At 43.5% G+C, this 25,084-nt stretch overlaps 1 protein-coding gene across 1 annotated transcript; it reads left to right on the forward strand.

Annotated features, from left to right (window-relative positions):
- The first annotated feature begins 1,415 nt into the window (after positions 1-1,415).
- aclya (ATP citrate lyase a) lies at positions 1,416-23,945 on the forward strand. Its single transcript, XM_071909811.2, has 28 exons — positions 1,416-1,546; positions 5,041-5,220; positions 7,000-7,122; positions 9,341-9,403; positions 9,550-9,740; positions 12,319-12,398; positions 13,080-13,210; positions 14,776-14,894; positions 15,541-15,677; positions 15,779-15,840; positions 15,931-16,048; positions 16,278-16,432; positions 17,433-17,526; positions 18,252-18,393; positions 18,574-18,742; positions 18,832-18,936; positions 19,028-19,224; positions 19,304-19,385; positions 19,491-19,601; positions 19,719-19,846; positions 19,999-20,092; positions 20,315-20,469; positions 20,567-20,717; positions 20,848-20,991; positions 21,207-21,320; positions 21,442-21,524; positions 21,996-22,072; positions 22,187-23,945. Exons 2-28 carry the CDS (start codon positions 5,062-5,064, stop codon positions 22,279-22,281), a joined length of 3,279 nt encoding a protein of 1,092 aa, XP_071765912.1. The 5' UTR covers positions 1,416-1,546; positions 5,041-5,061; the 3' UTR covers positions 22,282-23,945.
- The last annotated feature ends 1,139 nt before the right edge of the window (positions 23,946-25,084 follow it).

Here is a 25,084-nt window from a genome sequence, read left to right on the forward strand (position 1 = left end):
TCAGTTGTAATGTCCACACTCCAGCAGGTTTATGACCCCACTGCTACCCCCCCCCCCCCCCCCCCCCCCCCATAATTTCAATCACACACTCTACTTAGCATGTTCTACTGTTGAAATGGTCAGTTGTTATATTCTTATTTATAGCATATTTGTTTCTTCTTTGCTGTATGCCATTAGGCTACTATTTGCTGTTGCAAATCCCTGCGAGATCATTTTAAGTTTAATCTTATCTTGGACCTAATGCAGGTCAAATATAAAGACGCCTGTTACAACTTCAGTGTAACTTTTACAACTGAAAATGGTAATTTTATATCAGTTTTGTACTCTGCTGCCCCCTCTCAATGAACTGATTTTAAATTCGAGGGTCATTTCTGTTTTGGGAGGATGTTACTGTCACATGTCCCTTTGGAGTGGGATGCTGTTCTTTGCAGCTTTGTCAGTCTGAACAGGTGGGTAAACGCTATCCCTCAAATGAAAAGTGGCTAAAGTGATCTTATAGGTGTGTCTACCCTTCACTGCATCCTTGGACAAATCAGAATCATTGCTTTAGGCCAAGGACAGGTTTATCTGAACTGGTGATGTTCATGTCATACAGTCCAATTTATTAACTTGTCTAATTTGCAGAGGAGAAGGCACCAGGCTCGTGTTGTATGCATGATGAAGTGATTTTCTCATTGGCTGCTGTGTAGTTAAAGAACAGTGTCAGCCAATCAACATCGGCGTCAGATAATTGCCCTGCTTTCTCAACGAGGTGGAGGGTGTGAGTTTTGTGAAGCAATCCATGATGCGTTCAGGTGCTGCCTGTAAACTCCTACTTCACATGTAAAATGATCTTAAATGCAATTTCTCGCAAATTCAAGTGCTTTCGGTCGGAAATAATAACAAAACGGACCCTGAAACAAGGTAGTTTTCTTGGTGGGTGTTGTTTTAATTCACAAGTTAAGCGGTACAGAGCTGCTGCTTGCTGCAGCGTCAGAATATAGCAGAGAAAATGTGCATCAGGCGTAATTGATGTTTTAATTAATTTAAATGAATGTTGCTACATGTGTGTGGCAGCTAAATTTGAGTGAATAGTGAAAATAGCCACATGCAACAATGCTAATTACTTACATCAAATGCCAAAAACAATAACATGCAATATTTAATTGCACCACATGTTGACACATGTTCCATGCTCTGCAACCCCTAAATGAAATTTCAGGTATCATTGAAAATTCAGACTTTCCCGTGTTTCTCAATCATATTCACCACTTTGTTGGCTCGTTCATGTGCTGCTCACCGTGTAACTCCTGACATTTCCGACAGCTCTTGAAGGCAGCAATAGAGCATGGTGCGGAATAAACCAATCAGAGAGCAGGAAACATCAGCCAAGCCTATCGGCAGATGGGGGATGGAGACAAAACTCAGGAGAAGCCCCACGTTCCGGCACCAGTGATTCCCACAGACAGCGAGAGTTCATCATTACGACTGAGCTCCAGATTCATCCATCCGACCACAAGAAACCAGTAGAGTTCTCACAATAAAACCAGCGTGTTGAAGGATCAAGGTAAATGAAGGATGTTGTTTAAAACTGTTTTTTCGAATTTCTCTCTCTCTCTCTCTCTCTCTCTCTCTCTCTCTCTCTCTCTCTCTCTCTCTCTCTCTCTCTCTCTCTCTCTCAAAGAGCCGGAACAACAGGATAAAAAAAAAAAAAAAACAAGAAAAAAACAAGTTGAACTGGTCAGTCAACCGCATTCTCAACATTAGGTTTGAACTCTTGCAAGATGGTCACTGTGTCATTTGTAAGTAATTACTATTACCAGAAAGTGTCCATCTGTGTTCATAATTGAATGAAGTAAGGTGGCTGAATCCTTAATTCTCATTAAAATATGACTTAATCCCTTTGGAAAGTCAGGCAGCTGTTTTGTAAGTTTGTAGTTTAGTCAGTTTGGGTAAAGTTAGAAGTGAATATTTCTCTCTCTCTCTCTCTGCATAACTGGCTTGTGATGCAGTTTTTCTTAACCTCACTATAGGTTTAATTTGATTGTGTGTGTGTGTGTGTGTGTGTGTGTGTGTGTGTGTGTGTGTGTGTGTGTTTGATGTGTGCCTGATATTGCCTCTACCCAACCATCCATCATCCCCGCTTTGTAAATGTTATTGTGCGTCATCTGGACCAGTGTTAATGTTGTTGTGAGGCAGTGATATTTAATAGCTCTGACAGGTCTGTAGCAGAAAGGAAATGGATGATGTAGGGAGTCTGGATGAGCACTGGGAAAAAACAGTGTCCCCCTGGCCGGGGCCCAGCGCTGTGGTGACTCAGGGACAAGGATGATCAATAGTGAGAAAGCTCCATGACACTCCCATTAATCCCCATAAGCAATGGCTGCCAGGGCCGCAGTGAAGAGCAGGGAGTCCAGGTCGAGCCGACATCAAGGCTTTTTGCTTAATGAACCAATGAAGCAGACGGGCTGGCCGGGTTCTCCGTCCCTGCAAGGTTACATAATAGACGGTGGTTGTTTTAGTTAACCCATGAGTTAGGGGAGTCAGTCATTGGTGAAGGCATTGATTTATCACATTAATAAGGGTCACTAAGAACCACATTTCTCATTATTGATGTCCATCTGGTCTGAGGTAAAAGCAGTGATAAGATTTGCCTCACTGAAGACTTACCAAAACCACATTTAGATAAATTAACAGAAGTGTTGTACCACCATAACATCAGAGGGAACAGACAGACCGGGAAGAAGAGATGGATGGATGCAGAGATTGGTGGGTGTTTCAATGTGCGTCATATACATTAGGTGTCATGTTAAAAATAATGCCGAAATATGACAGTTTAATGTTTGCTCATTGGCAAACGTGTGACGTAAGATCTTCTCTGAATCTTCAGGTTCTACTGGTAAACTCTGCTTATGTATGACTTATTTTAATAAAAGGTCAATATGTAAAATGTGTTTGTGCTGCTCATGACCACCCATGTGTATTTTAGTTGTAAAAGATGAAGAAATAACAGGTGAAGCAGGTATAAATATTAAGATGTTATTGCAGTAAGTTCTGCTAGAAGCATCATATGTATGTTGAATTTACCAGTAGGCATCAACGCTTTGGAAAAGGTCAAAAAGTCATGTTCTGCAAGGTGTGTTTGCTTGCCGATATACAAGGGAACAGTAAGCTGCCAGATTTCAGTACGGAGTTTGATGTGGCATTCTCTCCCATACAAAAACATATCAGGGTTAGGTGTCCCTCAGTGAAGTATCAATGCATGTCACCTTTTTGCTGCTGATACCAATTCCAAGTAAAAATCTATTTCTTTTTACTGAGCAGTACAAGCTTAGACCCATAGTGGTCATTGGACAAAAAAAGTAATTTTTTCTGCATTAGAGAAATCTAGTGATCTAATCCTTGATTTTGAATGAATTGACAGGGAGTGGTGCAGTGAGCTTGAAACACCAACCGCATGTTACGAGCTGTGTATGTTGGTGCTGGCCAGAGAGTAAAGGTCACAGCCCCTCCCTAAAGCAATAATTTATGAATGCTATTGCAGGTTATTGTAGTTTGTGTTATTGTTGTGCGTGCATATCCTGCCAGTAAAGGAAAAGAATCCAACCACCAAAACACCTCATTTAGACACTTCTCACTGGTGTCTAGATCAATCTTTCACTTACATGAGATTCCTCTGCAGGTGTAGGCACGTGGCAATGTTGCAGTGGTATTAGTCATTTAACATTATCTGACCAGTCAAATATTTGGTGGTGTTTTTTTATGGAGTGTATTATGAGGGTAATCTCAAATCTAGAAAAAAACCTTGTTTTGCCTTGTATTTCTGTGCCAGTTTTTATGTGCTAAGCAAACTGTTGTGTCTGAATCAGAATCATTTTATTGGCCAAGTATATTTGCACATACAAGGAATTTAGCTTAGTGGTTGCTTGTGTACTTTGTTAAAAGACAGAGGAATAAAAGACAATATAAACCAATAAAAACAGTAAAATAAAACACAATATAGAAATGGTCATAGAAAAATATAGAAATATATTTTTCTATATATAGAAAAATCAGAATCAAATGCAGAATCAAATGCAGAATATAAGTATTGCACTTAAAGTATGATGAATAAATAACATGAGTGCAGTGTCTAATTTCTGTATCTACTCCCTAAAAAGTAAAAGCGCTTCAAGGAACCTTGAGGGTTTTTTCAGATTGCAGCCTTTGGGGAAACCCAGAAGGTTCCTTGAAGAACCGTTTCAACAAGGGTTCATGAACCCTGACGGTACTTCTGCAAACCTCTGGCGTGTGGGAGGCTCTTCAAGGAACCCATTCAGAATATGTTTTCTTGTAAGGAACCATAATTTGCTTATTGGCTCCCTTTTGGATGTTAGAAATCCCCCCCATGAACCCCGAGTGCTTCAGAGGGCAGCTCCAGTGATTACATCTGGCTAACTCAGTAGGAACCTGATTGTTTGAGTGGCACATAAGTGCTCATTACCCCATTAGTGTGTGGGTCTTATAAACTGAGGCTAATCATGTTAGCTGTGGCTTTAATGACTCCACTGGCTGTTTCTTCTGCGACATGGAAACAAACTGGAAAGGTGACTGTGCAAAAAGACAGAAGCCTGAATCTGCAGTTTATGTATAATCAGATTTTCTAGCCCTGTCTGTTAAATCTGTGCATTTATCCTGCATTAATACCACAGACAATTTTTTTTGTTTGATTTTATGCATAGTAGAACCAAATTGGTATATTTTAATACAGAGCTTGAGAGTCTTTCAGCCACCTAATTACCAGACTATTCCTTGAAATTTCTGACAGCTGAAGAAAGAGCAGAGCTTCTTTTGTTTTGTTTTGTTTTGTTTTGCTCAACCAATTCGTCAAGAGGAACGGAGCACAAACGCAGCAGTAGTTCAGTGAGCAAGCAGTAAAACCTGGCTGCCCTTTAATCACTTCCCCTTATTCCTTGTCTCTGTATCCATCATCTCTCTGTCTCTGTATTCATCCATCTCTCCTCTCATCTCTGTATCTGCCTCTCCATCTCTCTCCCTCCGTCCGTCTGTCCCTCCTCTCAGGCCAGTCTAGCCTAAGCAGTCATGTCGGCCAAAGCCATCTCTGAGCAGACGGGGAAGGACTTCCTCTACAAGTACATCTGCACGTCGGCCGCTGTCCAGAACCGGTTCCGCTACGCCAACGTGACCGCCGAGACCGACTTTGACCGCCTGGCACAGGAGCACCCATGGCTGCTCACAGAGGTGAGGCGGAAGACATTACAGTTACTAGTTACTGAGGATAAGAACTGACTCGGTGTTCACGCTTATCGCTGCGATCCTTCACCAGCAAAGCAAAAGCACAGGATTCCCAGAACGGCTGTGATAAGAATGCATGTGGAAGAAGTCAGATTAACTTAAGCAGAGTGCACAGTTGGTGCGCTATATCATAAATTTATAGCCTTTAGCCGTCTAAAGCACTGTCTCCCTTAAGCCTGTGTAAAATGATCTTCAGTTTATGGGGACAATTACTTAGGCTGGCAGCAGAGTGCTCTCCTGGTGCTTGTTAGCAGACAGCAGAGCGATCCAGCTGCTCTTCTGGCTTCTTAGGGGAAATGAAGCAAAGTAAGTGTCGTGGAGAATTGGCAGCTACATGGGAATGTGTTGCGGCTAAAAGGTGACGAGCGCAATAGGAAGAGACGGCCTCTTTAATAATAATAATAATAATAATAATAATGTGATGCTTATTGATCGCCGTAGGGAAATTCTCTTGCCTTCTCCACAGGGAGGTCAGGGTCAGCTTCAGTGCAGCCGCTCTTTAACTGGAGAACCCCCCCCCCACACACACACACACACACACACACACACACTTTGGGATCAACTCTTACCCCTCTTCATAGCGAGGGGAGTCGCAGACAGTGGGGCTGTAATAGGAGTTAATTGAATTAGACTGTGACTCATCTTGCAGGGTAAAACGTCACTCTCCTGCTCTCTCTCTCTCTCTCTCTCTCTCTCTATCTCTCTCTCTCTTGGCGGAAGGTTGTTTTTATCTGTAAGGTATGAGGAGGGGTGGGGTGGGGGGGGGGGGGGGGGGCAGGAGGAGGAGGGCAGATAGAGGGAGATAGGTGCTGCGGTAGAATTGATTAGGAAATTGCATTAACTTTCACCCTCGGCCCTCTCTTCCTTTGCTGGCTGGCAGGCGCCCAGATGCTAATGGCTCCGCTGTCATAAGTCGTTCTCCGTCTCCGACTTGCCAATGAGAGGGAGCGGGCTCGGTTGGCGGGGGGTTAGATTTAATTCTGTATTCACGTCATGCGGGAAAGATGGTTGATACACGCTCCCTACGTGAGAAAACCGTTCACCTCAGCCTTCATGTGGTAAACATTACTTGGGAACCTGGCGTTTGCCGTTGGACCCCGATTTTTCCCACTTCCCCAGTTCGGACGTCACCAAACGAGGAAATAGCTGCAGTCAAGTGTAGAAAATGATATTTGCATTTCAGGCAAAACAACAGAATGAACAACTTTCATAACCAGTTTTGTTTGTGATCCTAACTCTTCAAATGCTTTGACAGGACACAACTCCTCTCTGGATTTTTGCGTTTCTGATTTAACATTGCAGTGTTTGGTTTACTCTAAAACATTAACTCACTCATTGCATGTCTGTGTGGGGGGGAAACAATCATGCAGCACAAAAATAATAGGGTTCATCAGGCTGGTTTTTACTGCATCAATGCAAGTTTCTTTTTTTCCTTTCTAGTTATTTGCTGTTCATGCACCTTCTGTTTAAGGACAAAGTTGTGACCGTTTTTTTCTCTTGAAGCATAAAAAGAATATCAATAGTTTTTGTTAACCCATCTTAAACTCCCCTGTCTTACCTATTCAAGTGAGATCAGGTGCATCCTATGTGGAGTTTAAGTGTGTTACTTTCTGCACTTTGACTCACTGTGTCAGTAATCCTCTCTGCTCCCCAAATAAAGTGAAAATATCAGACTTGTGTTTTGAAAATGACATCAGTTTTCCCTGTGCCGTCTCCCTCCTGCAGAGGCTGGTGGTGAAGCCGGACCAGCTGATCAAGAGGCGAGGGAAGCTGGGCCTGGTGGGCGTCAACCTGGACCTGAGCGGCGTCAGAGAGTGGCTGAAGACCCGCCTCATGAAAGAGACGATGGTACGTCATCCACCCACTCTCTCTCTCTCTCTCTCTCTCTCTCACTCTCTCTCTCTCTCTCTCTCTCTCTCTCCTGTCTCTCAGACAATCGCATCCACCCACCATGTCTGGCTATTCCTCCTTTTTAGAACACGCACTTTGCTGAACGCTCCTCTGATCAATATCAACCCAGCACTATATTCAGACACTCCTCCTCCCGCTGCCCTTTCCTTCACCCTTCTTCCTCTTTTTGGACTCATGCACTTTGTTAGTATATGTGTGTGTGTGCTGTGTATTTGCCTGATGTATGGTACGTTTGCCTAAACAGCTTCCCGGGTTGCTAATGAGCTCGCTGTCAGTCAACTGGTAGTAACTCAGTCCAGTCAGCTGAAGCAAATCCTGCTAGTGAATAAACATTCAGTTAATCAGTCCAGGCAGCGGAGCCACACTACAAAAAATTCATCACTTTGGCACTTAGGTGGCTCTTTGCCTCATAAACCAAGAACCTAGAGAGGGAGGGACCAGGACGGTTCATAAAGCATCGAATAGCTGTGTGTGTGTGTGTGTGTGTGTGTGTGTGTGTGTGTGTGACAGACAGGCAGAGCAGCAGTGAGATTGCTTGGATGTATCACTCGCCAGACAGTAGGGATGAAACTGTCAGCGGCTGTAAATAACAATAAATGAAGCCGCAGCTGTATTGTGGCCGTCAGAGTAGTGTTTCAACTTGTTTGACGTACGTTATAGAAAGAGACTATATTATCTCTTCTGGAGATTTTTTTTAATAAATTAAGCAGCCAGGTTAAATTTGTGAGAACACAATGAGAAAACTGCGGATGAAAAGTTCACATACAGGATTATTACTCTGGTGTTTGTGGGATGGATTAATTGGGGTTAATTCAATAATTTGGCTCGACCATAGTTGGCCTTAATTAGACCAACCCACACAAATAAGACGTTAGTCTAGTGGGTACTCCGCCCACCCCCTCCCACCCCCCCCAACCACCACCACCACCACCACCACCACCACCACCACCACCACCACTGCTATTTCTTTAGCAGTCTTTTAACTGTGTGAGTTGACTGGCGAATACCGCTAGCATAGCACTGCTTTTGTTTTAGAGCATTTTGTTTTTGTAGCAGCTAGTCTGAGAGTGTGTCGGAGAGACCAGTAGGAAGTCAGAGACCAGCGGGTGTGAATAATTCAGTGTGGCAGCGCTACTTCTACTTCTTCCTGTTAGCCACATTCTATCACCTGCTTTCACGCTTGTTTTATTCTCAAGTAATCCTTTGCTCACTGCTATTTTAAAGTAGCAGTTGTACAAATTACCCACCCCCTTTCGCAGTTTTGGGGTATAACCAGAGTATTTCAGGTGTCCGGTAATCATAGTAATTCTACTGGAATTAATTCAGTTATTTGCATACAGATTGTATTCACAACATGAATGTCTCTCTCTGCCCTCTTCTCTTTCTCCGGGAGACAGTTGTGGAAGTGTCAGCTCATTGATAGCTGAATTGGCCTGAGCCCCTTGTGGGTTTTCAATCAGATGGATGGGGGGGGGGCTTTTTTTTTCTTTTCCTCCCGTCATCAACCCTCTTTTATTTGTACTCCTCAAAATGGCAACTCCCTCGCTCCATTTCTTTATTTTCTTCTCCTCTCCGCCTGGCCGCTCTGTCGGTCCCTGGTTACTTTGTGCCTGGTGGCCTTTAACGCAGGAACGGTGACAGCCAGGCCAAATGAGCTGTCTGTGTTAGCGGGGCCTTGCCTGCAGCAATACATGGCAACCGTTTCTTTTTCCCTCTTCCCAGCCTTGTCTCCTATATTTGAAGACAATTCACTTGGGACTAGCTGAGCTCCTGTTTTCATTTGGTATTTCAAATTTAATTTTGTCATTTCACAACAAACCTCCTGAAACTTTCTCCACTAGATTCATTCTCCCACTTCTTTTCCCGTTTGTATTGTTTGTAGAGAATATTTTTCTGTTTGTATTGGGTTGACTGTGTTTTTCTGTACCTTTCCGTCTCTGTCCTCCACCGATGCTGAAGGTATGTCTGAAAACAAGTGCAGTGATGCATTAATATCGAAACCTCCTGAGAGAGAGATAGCGGAGTGTTTTTTTTTTGTTTTTTTTCTCTCATGGGAATTTATGCTAATATTTTGCTTTGCTCCTAACATCTTTTACTCGTTAAATATTTGATTTTCAGCTCCTTTTTGAAGAGAATTATTTTGTGTGTTCCTCAGGTGGGAAAAGCCAAAGGAATACTAAAGAACTTCCTCATCGAGCCGTTCGTGGCCCATAAGCAGGTAAACCGCTCATTAGAGATGCTGTGTGAGGTCTAGCTCTCCCTTCACTCACTTTTATCTTGACGCATCATGTAGCTGCCAGATCTCTAGTAAGAAAACATTCATTAATTGACATTTTTTTTGCGGTTTGAATCCCCGTCCTCCAGGAGGAGGAGTTCTACGTGTGCGTCTACGCCACGCGGGAGGGGGACTACGTGCTGTTTCACCACGAGGGAGGCGTGGATGTCGGAGACGTGGACGCCAAGGCCAAGAAGCTGCTGGTCGGAGTAGATGAGAAGATCACCGAGGAGTCCGTCAAGAAGGGGCTCCTCACCCACGTCCCCAACGACAAGAAGGCGTGAGTTGAATGGAAAAAGGGGATTGGAGGGGACATGCAGAACTCCACCTACCCGTCCGTGTAAAAATGTATAAACAAACTATTAAATGGAGATTTTTTTTCACAGTGGATAGATAGACCTATATTTTATCTTTTAAAGGGCACTGGAGCTCCTTCAGGAATTGTTTGTATCTTAAAAACATGTCAGCATATCTTTTTTTTTTTATGATTTATTTATTTTTATTTTTTTCATGCAAACAAAATGATGACTACTGCAGACCGTACTCAGAGACCTAGAACACGAAATTAAAAATAGGGATTGGTTGAAACAGGTCATATGTGCATAACAAATTTATTTCAACTGACGGTCTTTATTTTACGTGGAAGAAGCCGCCCCCAAAACAAACTGAACAAAATCTTCAACTACTTCACAGCCTATGTACAATAGAGCCAAATACAATACAGGCCAATTATGGTTTGCATTCACCATCTGACTCTACTACAGTTTCTACTTCTGTCTGCCATTGGTTTGGATGGCTTTTTAGCAGCTAGTCTGTTATGATTTGTAGTATTGATTCATTAATTCAATTTATTGCCATCAATAAATGGGGGTAGGTCATTTGGAAATCATGAATAAGAATGGAGGCATCAGTTGAATGAAAGAAGTATCGAGCATTAAGTCATAAACCAACCAATAGGCTTATTCATAACGTTCAATATTTTAAAAAGTCTAATTGATCTTGTGTGAGACATGCGTTTCTTATAAAAGCCAGCAAATAATGGACATTTTCCTTTATATTATTTGGCTTGTGGCCAGCGCTGGAAAACAAAAGCAGCACATAATTGAAGTAACGGAGCACTTTGAGATTGCAGTAAAGGTGGGGGAGGAGATGGAGGAGATGGGAGGAGGGGTTCCATTAGAGAAATGACAAACTCCCTCCTCTGCTTCGCTTTCCTTCGATCAGCCCCCCTCCCCCCGTCTCTTTCCACTACAGTCCCATTCAGAGCACGTCCATTTATTTTGATTGGTGTGATACAGTGACCCGCCCCGTCCCAACCCCTCCTATCCATCTTCCCAGCGGCGCTCTTTCGAAAGCGGTTCTCTGGCTGGACTCGCTGTCTTGGCTGACATTGAGGAAGATGCCCCAGCATACACTCTGCCAACCCTTACTCACCTCTTCACCCTGCTTCCTCCTCTCCCCTCCCCTCATCCTCTGGTTTGAAAACAGGAGTGGGACTCAACCACCCACCCCCCACCCCCTGCCCTCCCATCAGAACCAGACATGGGAAGCTGAGTCACTCTGGGTTTGGTCACGGTTTTCTCCCGTGGGGCAGCCGGAGTCCTGACGGCAGGCTGACATGGTTACAAAGGCTCTGAGCTGCTGCCTGCACAACTGACAGGCAGGAGAGTAGAGGAGAGCAAAACAACCCCCCCCCCCCCCCCCCCCCCCCCCTCCCACAGCCCCCCCCCTCCTCCTCCTCCTCCCACAGCCCCCCTCCTCACTGCTCTGTTTTGACATGTGGAGGAGGAAGCAAATTAGATTTTTCCTTCTCTGTAGCAAGGCTCTGCAGCTAATTTACAGGTGCTGGTTAGTAGCTGCTGGATTGTTGCCCCCCCCTGCTCTTCCTCCACAATCCTTTAATAATATTGGATGCACCTCATTTTTTGTGTGTGTGTTAAAGAGTGTGACTCACTAGCATTATTTGGGCATTTTAATTGCTCTGCTGTCAAGTGGTGTATTTTCCGTTTGGTAACACTTTACAATAAGGGTACACTAAGTTAAGGGTTAGTTAATGCTTAATAAGCATTAACTAACTCTTAATTAACAGTTAACTAATGTGTAATTTACTAATGGTGTTCATGTTAACTAAGGTATTAATTTATACATTATTTAATAGTTTATAAAGATGACTATTAAATAATGTATAAATTAATACCTTAGTTAACATGAACACCATTAGTAAATGATTACCAGACACATTAGTTAACTGTTAATTAAGCGTTAGTTAATGCTTATTAAGCATTAACTAACCCTTAATTATTGTACCCTTATTGTAAATTGTTACCTTCCGTTTTTATCACCTGGCATAAGTTGTACAGGGGATCTTGTTAATCTTGTGATTTAAGACTGAACGTGCCCTGAAATTTAAAAAAATTTAAATGCATCCTCAATATGGAAAGTTGCATAATGGAGCATGTTCTGTCATGTCCTTTGATGGATGTCTAACTGCACTTAAGAAGAATTCAACACCAGTTTCCATAAAGAATAACACATGCAGTTAAAACAGTTTAAGTTAAAAGATAATGGACCAGGTATTTGTGTAGTCACTATACAAATGATTTTTCAACAACAGTCAAAGCAAATCATACGTCAAATCCAGTGACACTATAGTGAGGCGTTTGCACGGGATTGGGATTATCAGAGGGCCGTTGTTTTTGTCAATTGCAGTGGAATTGTCCCTTTACGAATTACGTTTTTTATGGATATCATTCACATGTGATTAAAATTGCTGATGATCTCAGCGCATAATTTAAAAATTGCTGCACCAATAGGGCTTTGGAGTAGAGTTTGATGTGTTGAATGTCCTCTTCCTGCAGGGTCCTGGCCAGCTTCATTGTGGGACTCTTCAACCTGTATGAAGACCTGTTCTTCACGTACTTGGAGATAAACCCACTGGGTAGGTTTTTGCCTCAAACCCCTTATTACATGATTTTCTATGTCTGAGCAAGTCACCATGATGCCATGTGCGCTCAGTTGCAACACAGACCCATAAATATGTCATAAGATGATGAAATTGGAAAGGGAACATCAAAAGGAAATTATAGGGGCAAAAAAAAAATCAATCTATTATAAAACATCATCTTGTTATGAAACCGAGAGGCAGAAGTTGATTCCGACACATTTTAACACCGAGGGAGGAGAAGATTCAATAATTCATGCACTTGCTGTTTGATGATGGCACTGTGTGTGTGTTTATAATGGAGTAATTGGGCACCAGTATATGCCCAGTGGCAGCTGTTCCTGTGGAGGTGGCTGGTGCTGCTGAGACCGGCTCTCCCTGCTTTGATGTCCCACCACCTCCTCACAGTATCCCCAAGCCTTCCACCTCCTGCAGGGAGAGCAGGAAGGTGCTGGCATCACCTGTGGGTGGGCATGGTCCTCTCTCATTTTCCCCTGCTCTATTTAAAGCTCAGACCCCACTCCGCCACTACTAGAAATATATTTATACCAAGTGAAAATCAGTAGGTGTGTGTGTGTCTTCACCAGCCTGTTCGACCCTTGTTGTGGGTCCTCAGCCTAAATACTCTTGCTCTGTCTCTTCTTTTTCTCTTTCTCTCTTCCTTTCCCTTCCCCTCAGTGGTCACAAAAGATGGCGTGTATGTGCTCGACATGGCGGCCAAGATCGATGCCACGGCCGACTACATCTGCAAGGCCAAGTGGGGAGATGTGGAGTTCCCTCCACCCTTCGGCAGGGAGGCCTATCCTGAGGTGAGGGGGGGGCTGAGGAATCGAGAGAGGAATCGGGGTCACATTTCAGTCCGTCAGCATCCAGTAGCTGCTGCTGTTCCTCAGTGAGAAGCGTGCTCACTGGAGCGCTCGAGTAGGATGTACAAATAACAGATTGACTAATCTTAGAGATAACTTTGGAGTCTTTCTTATCTTTTCAAATTAGATTGTTACACAGTAAATGTGCAGTAGCTTCAGGAAAATAAACAAGTGTCATAGTCCAGCTGTAAATTTGTCAGTTGATAAGATGCGTACCTCCAGGGCCCACTGTAAATAAACTAATTTGGATTTTATGATGTATGATGATTCATTCTGCTGTAGCGGTAAATGCAAAGTGGGTAAATTATGACCTACTGTCATAGGGTACAGTTGGCGATTATCATAACCACCATTATAAACAAAAATCAGCTTTATTTTCAGAAAAGTATAAATTTATGGGGTTTTTTCCCCCCTCAAAAGACCTAAACTTGCATAATTTCCATGAGGCTGATGCTCCTTACTATGAGATATATACTGGGAATTTTATGTTATAAGGGTTTGTGTCAGACTAAAAAGATGCGTAAACTGAGTTTGGTGGGTATTATTCCTCTGATACTTCTGTCCCAGCTGCCCTTTGGAGCGCTAATGAGGAAGGGGAGTGTCCGCAGCACAGTTGTTAATCAGCCTGTATGAGTCATTGTGGAGAGAGAGATCCTCAACAGTAAAGGTCGTCCGGGCAGAGAGCCGTTCATAGAGACAGACAGGACCTCACATTTACCCTCATACACTACAGTGAGATGCTGTGTGATTAGGAAGTGTCCTTTTCTAAAGCACACTGGTCTTGTGACGATACGTTAAGATATGGCGATCTGATTGTCTTTGTTTTTTTAGAAATTAGGCTTGTGTATACAGCGTTTCTGCATACAGGAATATGTTTGTTTTTTTTGGCTGGTGCCGGTAGGAGCTCGTTTGAGACGGACTGTCTGTGTGCCAGACGGGCTCGTCTAATTGGGCTGCTGTGAGTCTGGAGTGGAGATGAGGGACAGCGGGGGCCTTTGATTGGGTGTGTTTACGCTCGGTCCCCAGCTGTGGCCCTCGCTGTTACAAACAAGCACTGAGGAGCATCAGATCCACTGGCAATCTTAACATTTCATCCAGTGTTAAAAACATGTACTTTCAAGGTGCCACCATGTGTTTAATTATCACACCTGTATTAGTAATAGCTGGCTCTTTAAAATCCATGCATGCTCTGTAGCAACAATAATGTAATAACTGCCAGATAATGTAATAACTTGTTAAAATGCAATAAAATGTCCCCTGTCCCCAAACGTAAGTAATAACGTATGTAATAAATTGCCGGATAGTGTAATAAAATGACCGACATTTGAATAACTTTAATATTGACTAATGGCCCAATAACTGGACATTTTATTACATTTTGACATGTCATTACATTATCTGTCAGTTATTACATTATTGGTTGCTATATGCTCAAATAATGAAGTGCCCCCCCCCCCCCTAAACCCTAACCCTCTTGACTGACCCTGACTCTCCCTCGGCTTTTCCAGGAAGCCTACATTGCGGACCTGGATGCCAAGAGCGGCGCTAGCCTCAAGCTGACCTTGCTCAACCCCCGGGGCAGGATCTGGACCATGGTGGCAGGAGGAGGCGCATCTGTGGTGTACAGGTAACCAGTCACAACCCCAGAACTGGACTAAACTAGATAAACAAAGCCTGAATGAATAGGAGATACAAAAGTCCCTATATCTACAATAATCCACTTAGGTGATTCTTCTGGCTCCTTAAATTGTCCCTTGGCTTTATCCTCATTATAATGACTACAGTATACATAATTGGGTTTGGCATTAGGAAAGTATGCCAGTGATGCAGCAGTGAGATTGATGGTGCAGCAGCCCAGCTCAGTCTCTGCCTGTTCAGCTGCGAGCTAAATTAGATTCTCTGACGGTGCCGTTTTAGTGGGAGTCTGGAGGAATGAGCAGCGTCTCCCTCACTGCACCGTCTGTCAGGGGCGAAAAGCGTGAATTCAAAACACACCAGCCATAACTAATTATTCCCTGTGTGCACTGTTAAAGTGTTCTGTTTATTTACATTGCATTATTAACTCAAAACTGAGGGAAAGAGTGCATTTAGTGTTACAGTGCGATGTGAAGCGTAGTGCTCAAATGCCTGATTATCTCACGCTTCTTAAAATTATGTTGACTGTTAGAACTGCAGCACTGGACTGAAGTAAACCTACCTAATGCTGTTATAGGAGATCAGCTGTTACTATTGTTTCTTCCTCTGTGTGGGTGACCAATAAAAACCTCTCCTAGTGACACAATCTGTGACCTGGGCGGGGTCGACGAGCTGGCCAACTACGGGGAATATTCAGGAGCGCCGAGCGAACAGCAGACCTATGACTACGCCAAGACCATCCTGTCTCTGATGACCCGAGAGAAGCACCCTGATGGTAGGAAATATGGCGTTGGCTAAACTGACTTTGACTGGGTGCACTCAAAAGTATTGCATTTTTTTTACATATATATAAAAAAAACACATTTTGCTTTGCAGGAAAGGTTTTGATCATCGGAGGAAGCATTGCAAACTTCACAAATGTTGCAGCTACATTTAAGGTAGATGGAGATCAAATGTTTCTTGTTTGCAAAGTAGTATCAACATCCCATTGTGGGCCAGTTATTCAATGAGTCTTTTCTCTTTGCTAGGGGATTGTTAGAGCTATCAGAGACTACCAGGGGCCTCTAAAAGAGCATGAGGTCACCATTTTTGTCCGCCGTGGAGGCCCCAACTACCAGGAGGGGCTCAGGGTGATGGGAGAAGTGGGTATGTACTTCCTCTATACAATTTCTCCTCTGTACAATTTTTCAACTATGCAATTTTATTTTTTTTTATCTCATGTTTTTGCCCAAAGGTGTGCATTTTAACAAAACAAAAAAAATACATAAAAATCGATACTTATAATCTCACTTGAGTGTATCGAATATTTTTCTTATGTAAACTTGTGCTCATTTTCATGCACCACACTAAATCTGGGTCTGGGTGCTCTCCTCAGGCAAGACCACCGGCATCCCCATCCATGTCTTTGGCACAGAAACCCACATGACTGCCATCGTCGGCATGGCGCTGGGCCACCGACCGATCCCCAACCAGCCCCCTGTTGCTGCCCACACTGCCAACTTCCTCCTCAACTCCAGCGGCAGCACATCGGTATGACACACGCTGGCTCCGTGGAGACAAACGAGCCGTCGTCATGTCGTGTCCGCTTACTGCGCAGTGAACTGACATCGGAAAGTCCGCCGGTTGTGTAGTCTAGCGGCAGAGGGAACAGAAGACCTACGTGCCACCGCTTCGGTTTCGGTCATTACTGTCTTGGGAACCGGGCCATGTAGTGAGGTTATCAGATGCCCAATGGGTCTTTTGTACAGAGCTTTGCTTTGTGTCCTGCTCTCGTTCAAATGGCGGTCAAACCACAGTAAACCACTGCTACTGCCTGGAGGCGTCCATTAAAAATGTGCAGTGCGTGGGCTTTCAGCAAAGTGTTTTTGTGTATGTGTGTGTGCGCATGCACTTGCACATACCCATAACCTTTTGATATATCACGCTTTTCTCTATGCCATATTTATGCACTTATGTCATTTAGATGTAGAGTTAGATATAGGTGGATACCAAGGAGAAATGGCTGGATGTCAGCAGCATAATAGTATAATACAACATAGTAAAGATAAAGTGAGAATAATACAAAAATATGAAGAAACAATAAATAAAGGGAATGTATTTTTAGGAAATTCTAGGACCAATCATTGTAAAAAACTTTCTATTTGGATTTTAGAGCTTTGAGCTGTACAGTGGGACCCTAAATTCAAGTTCAAATCCAGTTACCCATCCTTACAATGTTTTACTTGTGTGGCCGGTGGCACGGCAAGTCAGGAACACTGAGTGTCATTGTGTAACTTGTGTGCAGGTGATGTCTTATAAAACCACCTGAAGGGCTTAAAGGCTAGCCTGCTCCATTATCTAGCTCAGGAAATATAAAAGGGAGCACTGTTTTGCCTGTTCTTATAATCAGCTCTGTTGTCACCTGAGCTTTCTACTTAACACATTCTGTACACTTGTTGTTTTTTTTGGATAGCAGAAGAGAAAAACAGCTTGACACACGTCCTTTCGGTCACTTGTTTGATCTCCTTTCTCTTGTCTCGGTCCTGTCCAGACCCCGGCGTCCAGCAGGACCGCCTCCTTCTCTGAAAACAGAGCTAAGGTTGAGGGTTCACCAGCCAAGAAGGCCAAGACAGGCACCCCCCACGGTGAGAACACACACACACAAACACTACTTTGGACTAGGAAATTCATACACTGTGAATGCTGAGGCTTTGATGTCTCTTGTGTTTATACACGGATCCTGCTCTGCTGGGATGCATGACAGGAAGAAAGCTTGTGATCATGCATGGCTGAAATTTGATTTTAGGGATTACAGCTCCCTCTTTGGACAGCTAGAGAGTCCTGCAAGCCAATCCCAATAAACTGGAAGTGGACACTGATTAATATGATTAATATGATTGGACACATGCATACATCTAATTAATTTAATCAAAAAATGATACTTCTGTTGTACTTTTTTGTGGTTGTGATTGTTTAATCAGAGCAGCAGGTCTCTCTTGGTGCTCCTGCCCTCTACTGTCTGTCTGCTAGATGAATCTTATTGATGGTGTTCTGACAAATGTGCAGAAATTGTCTCTTTAAACTCAGCTACACCTCTTAATCTGTTACCAGTTGTCAATGTGGTTTTCTCCTACAACCGTTTAACTTCCTACGGTGCCTCTCCCATTCATGTGTACTGTATGTGAATATGGACTTGTGAAACCAATCTTTTCCTTCTTGGTTGTTATAGCGTCTAAAAGCTTCACATTTTTTCTTTTTTTATATATGCATGCACATAAAGTTAGCAAAGGTTTCACAAGTGGTGAAACATCCCTTTTTAGTGACTTTTTCTGTAATTTCCATCTGTATATTTGCTTTCCTCTCCCTGTAGCCAAGGCAACGACCCTCTTCAGCAAACAGACCAAGTCCATAGTGTGGGGCATGCAGACGCGGGCGGTGCAGGGCATGATGGATTTCGACTACGTCTGCTCCAGAGACGAGCCATCTGTCGCTGCCATGGTCTACCCGTTCACGTAAGTGTCCTCTGCCCTGCCTCTTTATTACCTGTTTACTTTGGTCTGCTGTTAGTGTAATGACTCCTGGCTGTACATTTTAAAAGTGATCAGGATCTCCTCTCATAAGTCAACAGTTTCCTTTGACCAGTCTCTAAATGTCTTTTTGGTGTGACAAATGCTTTTATATGTGTTTTCCAGTGGAGACCACAAACAGAAGTTCTACTGGGGCCATAAAGAGATCCTGGTCCCTGTGTATAAGAACATGGGCGACGCCATGAAGAAGCACCCAGAGGTGGACGTGCTCATCAGCTTTGCCTCCTTGCGTTCTGCCTTCGACAGCACCATGGAGACCATGCAGTACCCACAGGTAAAGGCTCCTTGCACCATCCGCAGGGTACAAAACAACTTCAAAACAATAACTGTTATACTTACAGCTTTCTATTTAATTGTTCCCAGATTCACACCATTGCCATCATTGCTGAGGGAATCCCTGAAGCCCACACCAGGAAGATCATCAAGGCGGCGGACGAGAAGGGTGTCACAATCATTGGACCAGCAACCGTTAGTCTTACTTCACCTCTCACAGGATTTCACTGTGTGCATTGTCGTCTGAGCAAACCACTGAGTTTTCTGTGTATTTTGGTTTGTCCAGGTTGGCGGAATCAAGCCAGGCTGCTTTAAGATCGGGAACACGGGCGGCATGCTGGATAACATCCTGGCCTCTAAGCTCTACCGTCCCGGCAGCGTGGCCTACGTGTCCCGCTCTGGCGGCATGTCCAACGAACTCAACAACATCATCTCCCGCACCACTGACGGTGTTTTTGAGGGTGTGGCGATTGGCGGGGACAGGTGTGTAGCTGTCTTTTGTCTGCAATATGCCGGCATGTGGGTGTGAATTGTTTGTGTAACACTGGACTCTTTTTTCCAGATACCCAGGCTCTGTGTTTACCGACCATGTGCTGCGCTACCAAGACACTCCCGGAGTGAAGATGATTGTTGTATTGGGAGAGGTGAGGCGTAAACCCACAGACACACACTGCGTTGCCTACTGGTCTGAACAATTATTTATTTATTTGCACTGCTACCCGTCCTATATCTCTTTTTATACCCTATAGATTGGAGGCACAGAGGAGTATAAGATCTGCCAGGCGATTAAACAGGGCAGGATCACAAAGCCGGTGGTGTGCTGGTGTATTGGCACCTGTGCCACCATGTTCTCCTCAGAGGTGAGAGGGCAGATGCAAAGCCTGTTTTTACATTGAATGCGCCATCAGACAGCTGCCTAGTGAGACAGGAGACAAGATATTCCATTCTGACCCATGATGCACCTTGTTGTCCCTCAGGTCCAGTTCGGTCATGCTGGAGCCTGCGCCAACCAGGCTTCTGAGACAGCGGTGGCTAAGAACAAGGCTCTGCAGGAGGCCGGCGCCTTCGTCCCCAAGAGCTTTGACGAGCTGGGAGAGATAATCAAGTCAGTGCACAAAGATAGTCCTTCAAAACGATCCTGTCAACATCCATACTGTCGTTTCCAGATGGTTATTAGTTGGTTAGATATGTTTACTGAATGCATCTTAGCGGTGTTTTGTAGTGGCGATCTGTTAAGTTTCTTATCCTCCCATGCAGATCGGTGTATACAGACCTCGTTGCCAAAGGAGTTATCGAGCCGGCGGAGGAAGTCCCCCCTCCCACTGTGCCGATGGATTACTCCTGGGCACGAGTGAGTATGCCAGCAGGTCTTTGGCACGCCAGCAAATTTCCCAATATGACTCGCGCTCTTTGATGAGCGCTTATCAGCTGAGAGTTCACTGTTTACATCCATACAAGGAAAAAGCGCACTGAACCGCAGCATATTGGGTTAAACCGAGACAGATGGAACACAATGTGGAGTGAGATTTTCTCTCTCTTGTCTTTTCCTTTCTTCCGTCTGTCCGCCCCGCAGGAGCTGGGCCTGATCCGTAAGCCAGCCTCCTTCATGACCAGTATCTGTGACGAGAGGGGTCAGGAGCTCATCTACGCAGGCATGCCCATCACCGAGGTCTTCAAGACGGAGATGGGCCTGGGAGGAACTCTGGGGCTGCTGTGGTTCCAGAGGAGGTCGGCTTCTCCATCCACTAGTGACCGTGAACAAACTCTTGAGAAACCCTGAAATCACCGAAATAAATAACCTGATGTTTTCCCCTTCGGTGTGCAGGTTGCCCAGGTATGCCTGCCAGTTCATTGAGATGTGCCTGATGGTGACTGCCGATCACGGCCCCGCTGTGTCCGGTGCCCACAACACCATCGTCTGCGCCCGAGCTGGAAAAGATCTCATCTCCAGCCTCACCTCCGGCCTTCTCACCATCGTAAGACACTTCTCAGCAGGAGCCATAGACTCTTTTATTGACAGCACTGTCAGCGTAGCCCACTCTTGTCAAAGCCCTCCATGAGTTTGAATGTCTTCTTCTGTGCGTGTGTGATTTTTTTTTTTTTCAGGGGGACCGCTTTGGAGGCGCTCTGGATGCTGCAGCTAAGCAGTTCAGCAAGGCGTTTGACAGCGGCATGCTGCCCATGGAGTTTGTCAACAAGATGAAGAAGGAGGGCAAGCTGATCATGGGCATCGGACACAGGGTCAAGTCGGTGAGTCCCGCGTCTCCTTTGGTCTTTGTGCTTCCATCTTTCTACATTTTTCATTGTGCAACAGCAGAATGAGCTTCAACTCCTAGATAATATTCCTGTGAACGATCATGTAAGGGAGTACTGGAGAAGTAGAGGGTATTTTTTGAGAGGAAATTGGATTGAATGGAGGAGGAAGATGTGGGAAAAGGGGTAATTATCTGTCTGTTTGTCTTCAGATCAACAATCCCGACATGAGAGTCCAGATCTTGAAGGACTTTGTGAAGCAGCACTTCCCAGCCACCCAGCTGCTGGACTACGCTCTAGATGTAGAGAAGATCACCACCTCCAAAGTAAGAATGATCATAGTAATCCTCTCTTTCACAGCCTTTACTGGATCCTGACGCACTTTAAGTCATCTATTCTAACCAACCTGTTTTCTGTTTTCCCTCTGTGTCGTGGTTGCTGTATTAGAAACCTAACTTGATCCTGAATGTGGATGGCTTCATTGGTGTGGCCTTTGTGGACTTGCTCAGGACCTGTGACGGATTTACACGGTAAGCCAATAAATCGATATACTTTTCACAGTGTTTTCTCTCAAGTGCAATAAGCTCTATACTAGAGTTAAATAAGAAAATTTAGAGGAGAGGAACAGCCATTCATTTTATATTTTTTATAGTGTTGTAGGAGAATGATGATTCAAGGCTGGTTTGATGACTCAGATTCTTGTTTACATGGACTTATTTAGCCTACCATGTACTCCATACTACATCAGAGTACTCCATACTACATGCAGCTGAATGCTCATCAATTCATTGAAATGCAAAACTACTGGAAAGAAAACCTGATGAAGATAACAATATATCCAGACACTAGTTGATGTTTAAGGGGTTTCAGACTTCTAGAAATCATTGCAACATAAACATTTTTGTCTTTGTACTAAAAGTGACTACTTAATGAATGAATGAATGAATGAATTACGTCTGACTCCAACTCTGTCTCCCCGGTGTTCTTCATCCTCTCCGCAGGGATGAAGCCGATGAGTTTGTGGAGATTGGAGCTCTGAACGGCATCTTCGTCCTGGGACGCAGCATGGGATTCATCGGTGAGTCAGTTGTTGTGTAAATCGCCACAGCGCAGTGTCGCAAAACTGAAAATGAGAACGTGTGCGAGATGGCGAACACTTCTGACAGTCCATCTTCCGCTTGTCTCTCCACAGGACACTACCTGGACCAGAAGAGGCTGAAGCAGGGTCTGTACCGCCACCCCTGGGACGACATCTCCTATGTGCTCCCAGAACACATGTCCATGTAACCGCATCGACCCTCCACCCCCTCACTACCCACCCCCCACCCCCTCGCCCCGTACTGTCATCTGTCACCCCGAAGCGGTGGCACGACATAGGGAAGGTGTTACTATTAATATAGTTCTAAATTGCAAATATTAAAAACAAAAAGAAGACTTTTAAGAGTATGGTTTTAGTCTTGGAAAACGGCTCGTGCTGCAGCCCTGTGAATAGTAGCAAAACCTGCTGAACTGTGAAGCCCGACTCAGACAAAGCCGAGGTCTGACAGTGTGCTAGAGAGATCTGAGGATGAATCCGGCATACAGTCGAGGGAGTTGAAGTGGATTATTCAGCCGTTGACACTTTGCCCTGTAGTGTTGAGGAGATCACTGGAAATCCTCTTGCTAAGATTAGCAGTGAGGATTCAGTGCCGCCTTGCAGTGTTTACCACAACTTCTCTCACGGCGGAATCACAGTGAAGTACTGTGATTTGCCCCAAATATTACATCATTATTATATAAACCTAGCATGTGTCTGTATCACAGGCTATTGTGTCTCTGTGCAGTGCTCTTCGTCGTGCCACATGAGAATCATGAGCTTGCTGTAAGGGGCGAGCCCGTAGTGCAATAATGTCTAACTATCATGTGAGAATATATTGTAGATCAGAGCTTTATTTATGTATAGGTGTATTAACACAGTGAAAATTAAATGGTACGAGAATGTAATAGTTTTTGATGTTCTGTAATGTTTTCCACACACTGGCCAAGATGAAACGGCAGCAAGACGGCTCGCTGTGGCAAACGGGACCATTTTATGAGTCATTCCTGGTATGCGGTGCCATTTGCTTTTTCCCAGGAAATATTGCTTCTCACCTAGTGGAAAATGTGGCGTTTCCAAAAGGATTTAAATGTAAGCTTAAGTGTTGTTTAATATATAGACATTAATTAAGTTAATTTTATGTTTCTTTTTAGAGCTTCGTTTTAAATGGATTTGGGCGTTTATGCCACATCTCCAGGTACCATATATCATCTTCTGTAAGAATAAGCTATGAAATATTCACCATCTTCGTAGTGGTCTAGTCCTGTTTAAAATTGTTAACTTAAATGCACTAATCACATTAAAATCTGTTTAATTACTAGAGTATTCATGTGTGTCCCATCAGTAATACTTCCCTTTAAGGTAAATTGCCCAGTCCCACTTAAGACCACAGTGGTTTAAAGGTGAAAATCAATTCCAAATGATAATTTCTCCACCTAGTAATCACTGACTTATTATTATTTGAAGAAAACCAATGAATGTAATGGAGGAAGGGACAATTCACACGTCTGTTTGTATCTAACAGGATGGAAGTGCTTCACGGTTGTGAACAGTCTGCTCATCAATTTTATAATTTGCTGATATATAAAGTGCTGAACTTGGCCAAAACCCTTTTCTGTGATAGTAGAAACTGGGCTTTTTAAAATGATATATTTTTTTTCAAAGTTATGAGGTCCAAAAGGTGCCGCACACCAGGCATTACCCATGTCATCATTTATCTGAATGTTGCTAAATTGTTGGAGTTTATCTTCACCAGTGTTGTCTTGTCTTTTTTGTTTTTTTAACTTTGTCTAATGTGAACTGAACGTGCCTCTGTACTGATTTGTTGTATGTTAAGAACTGTGTAAATGAGTAAAATAAAACCTACGTAACAGAATACCTCACTGTAATTTACTCTTCTATTCTTACGACTTGTTTTGCAAATGTATGTGTTCTGCGTCATAAACCTATCTGCCTCTCTCCAGACACAATGGCAAAAGGGTAACTTGGTAACCGAGTTGGTTGAGTCTGCACACTTTTCAATTAATACTCAGTAGAATCACCTTTTGCTTTGATAACAGCAGTAAGACTCTATAAGACTACCAAACAGCCATTCGTTAGTTGATTTGGTTGTATGTTGTGTTGAAATATAACATGATAACTTGAGTTTTTTTTGCAGAGGGCAGCAGATTTTCCCCTAAATATCTTTGTATCTGGGGCTTTTCATCTTCCCCTCCTTCCTGATCACAACATTTATGGCCTCTGAAGAGAAATAGCATAACATGACGCTGCCACCATTAACAGTGTTGTGCTGTTTGGGTGATGTGCTGTATTGGCTCTGTTTCATCAGACCGTAACACATTTTCCCCACATGATTTTGAGAGATTGACTGTCTTCTTGCAGTGAAAATTATGGGAAAATAAATTAGCATTATATTTTACATAGCCCAGAATTGTGGAGAACATGTGAAATGGTTCTAATGTGCATGAGGTGACGGCCTGATCTAGGCTAGATCCTGGGGTTTCATGGCCTATTTCCTACATTTAATGTTTTAAAATCTTTTTTATTATTTGAACCTTTCAAAAATAACATCTCAAAGATCTTGTGTTCTAGAACGTCACTCTGCACATGCATGAACTGTGTAACAGAGAACCCTTCAATTATACCTGGTTTTAAATAGATCTAATTACAATCACTTCAATTGATTTCTGGTGAAGGCAAATTAGCTTTGTGCATGCTCTGGAATGTGAGTTAAATCATTGCAACCCACAATTATAAGGAGTGCACTCTTACACAACCGAGGTGTTGTGGTTTACCATTTTACTTGTCAGAAAATAGTAGCTTATTGTTTCTACCTTGATTTTGCTGGTTAGAATGTCCAAATGAAAGGGAAAAATGATAAATTTACTGGATTTGGATGTATTGGCATGTAGACTTTTGATATCCACTGTACATACATATAGGATCTATACACACAGTACATACAGTATAAGGCTGTTTAATACAAGCTTGAATAATAGTCCCCCAATGTGCCTG

Source organism: Centroberyx gerrardi, chromosome 7 (genome assembly GCF_048128805.1).
Source record: "Centroberyx gerrardi isolate f3 chromosome 7, fCenGer3.hap1.cur.20231027, whole genome shotgun sequence".
In the NCBI taxonomy this organism is placed as follows: Eukaryota; Metazoa; Chordata; class Actinopteri; order Beryciformes; family Berycidae; genus Centroberyx; species Centroberyx gerrardi.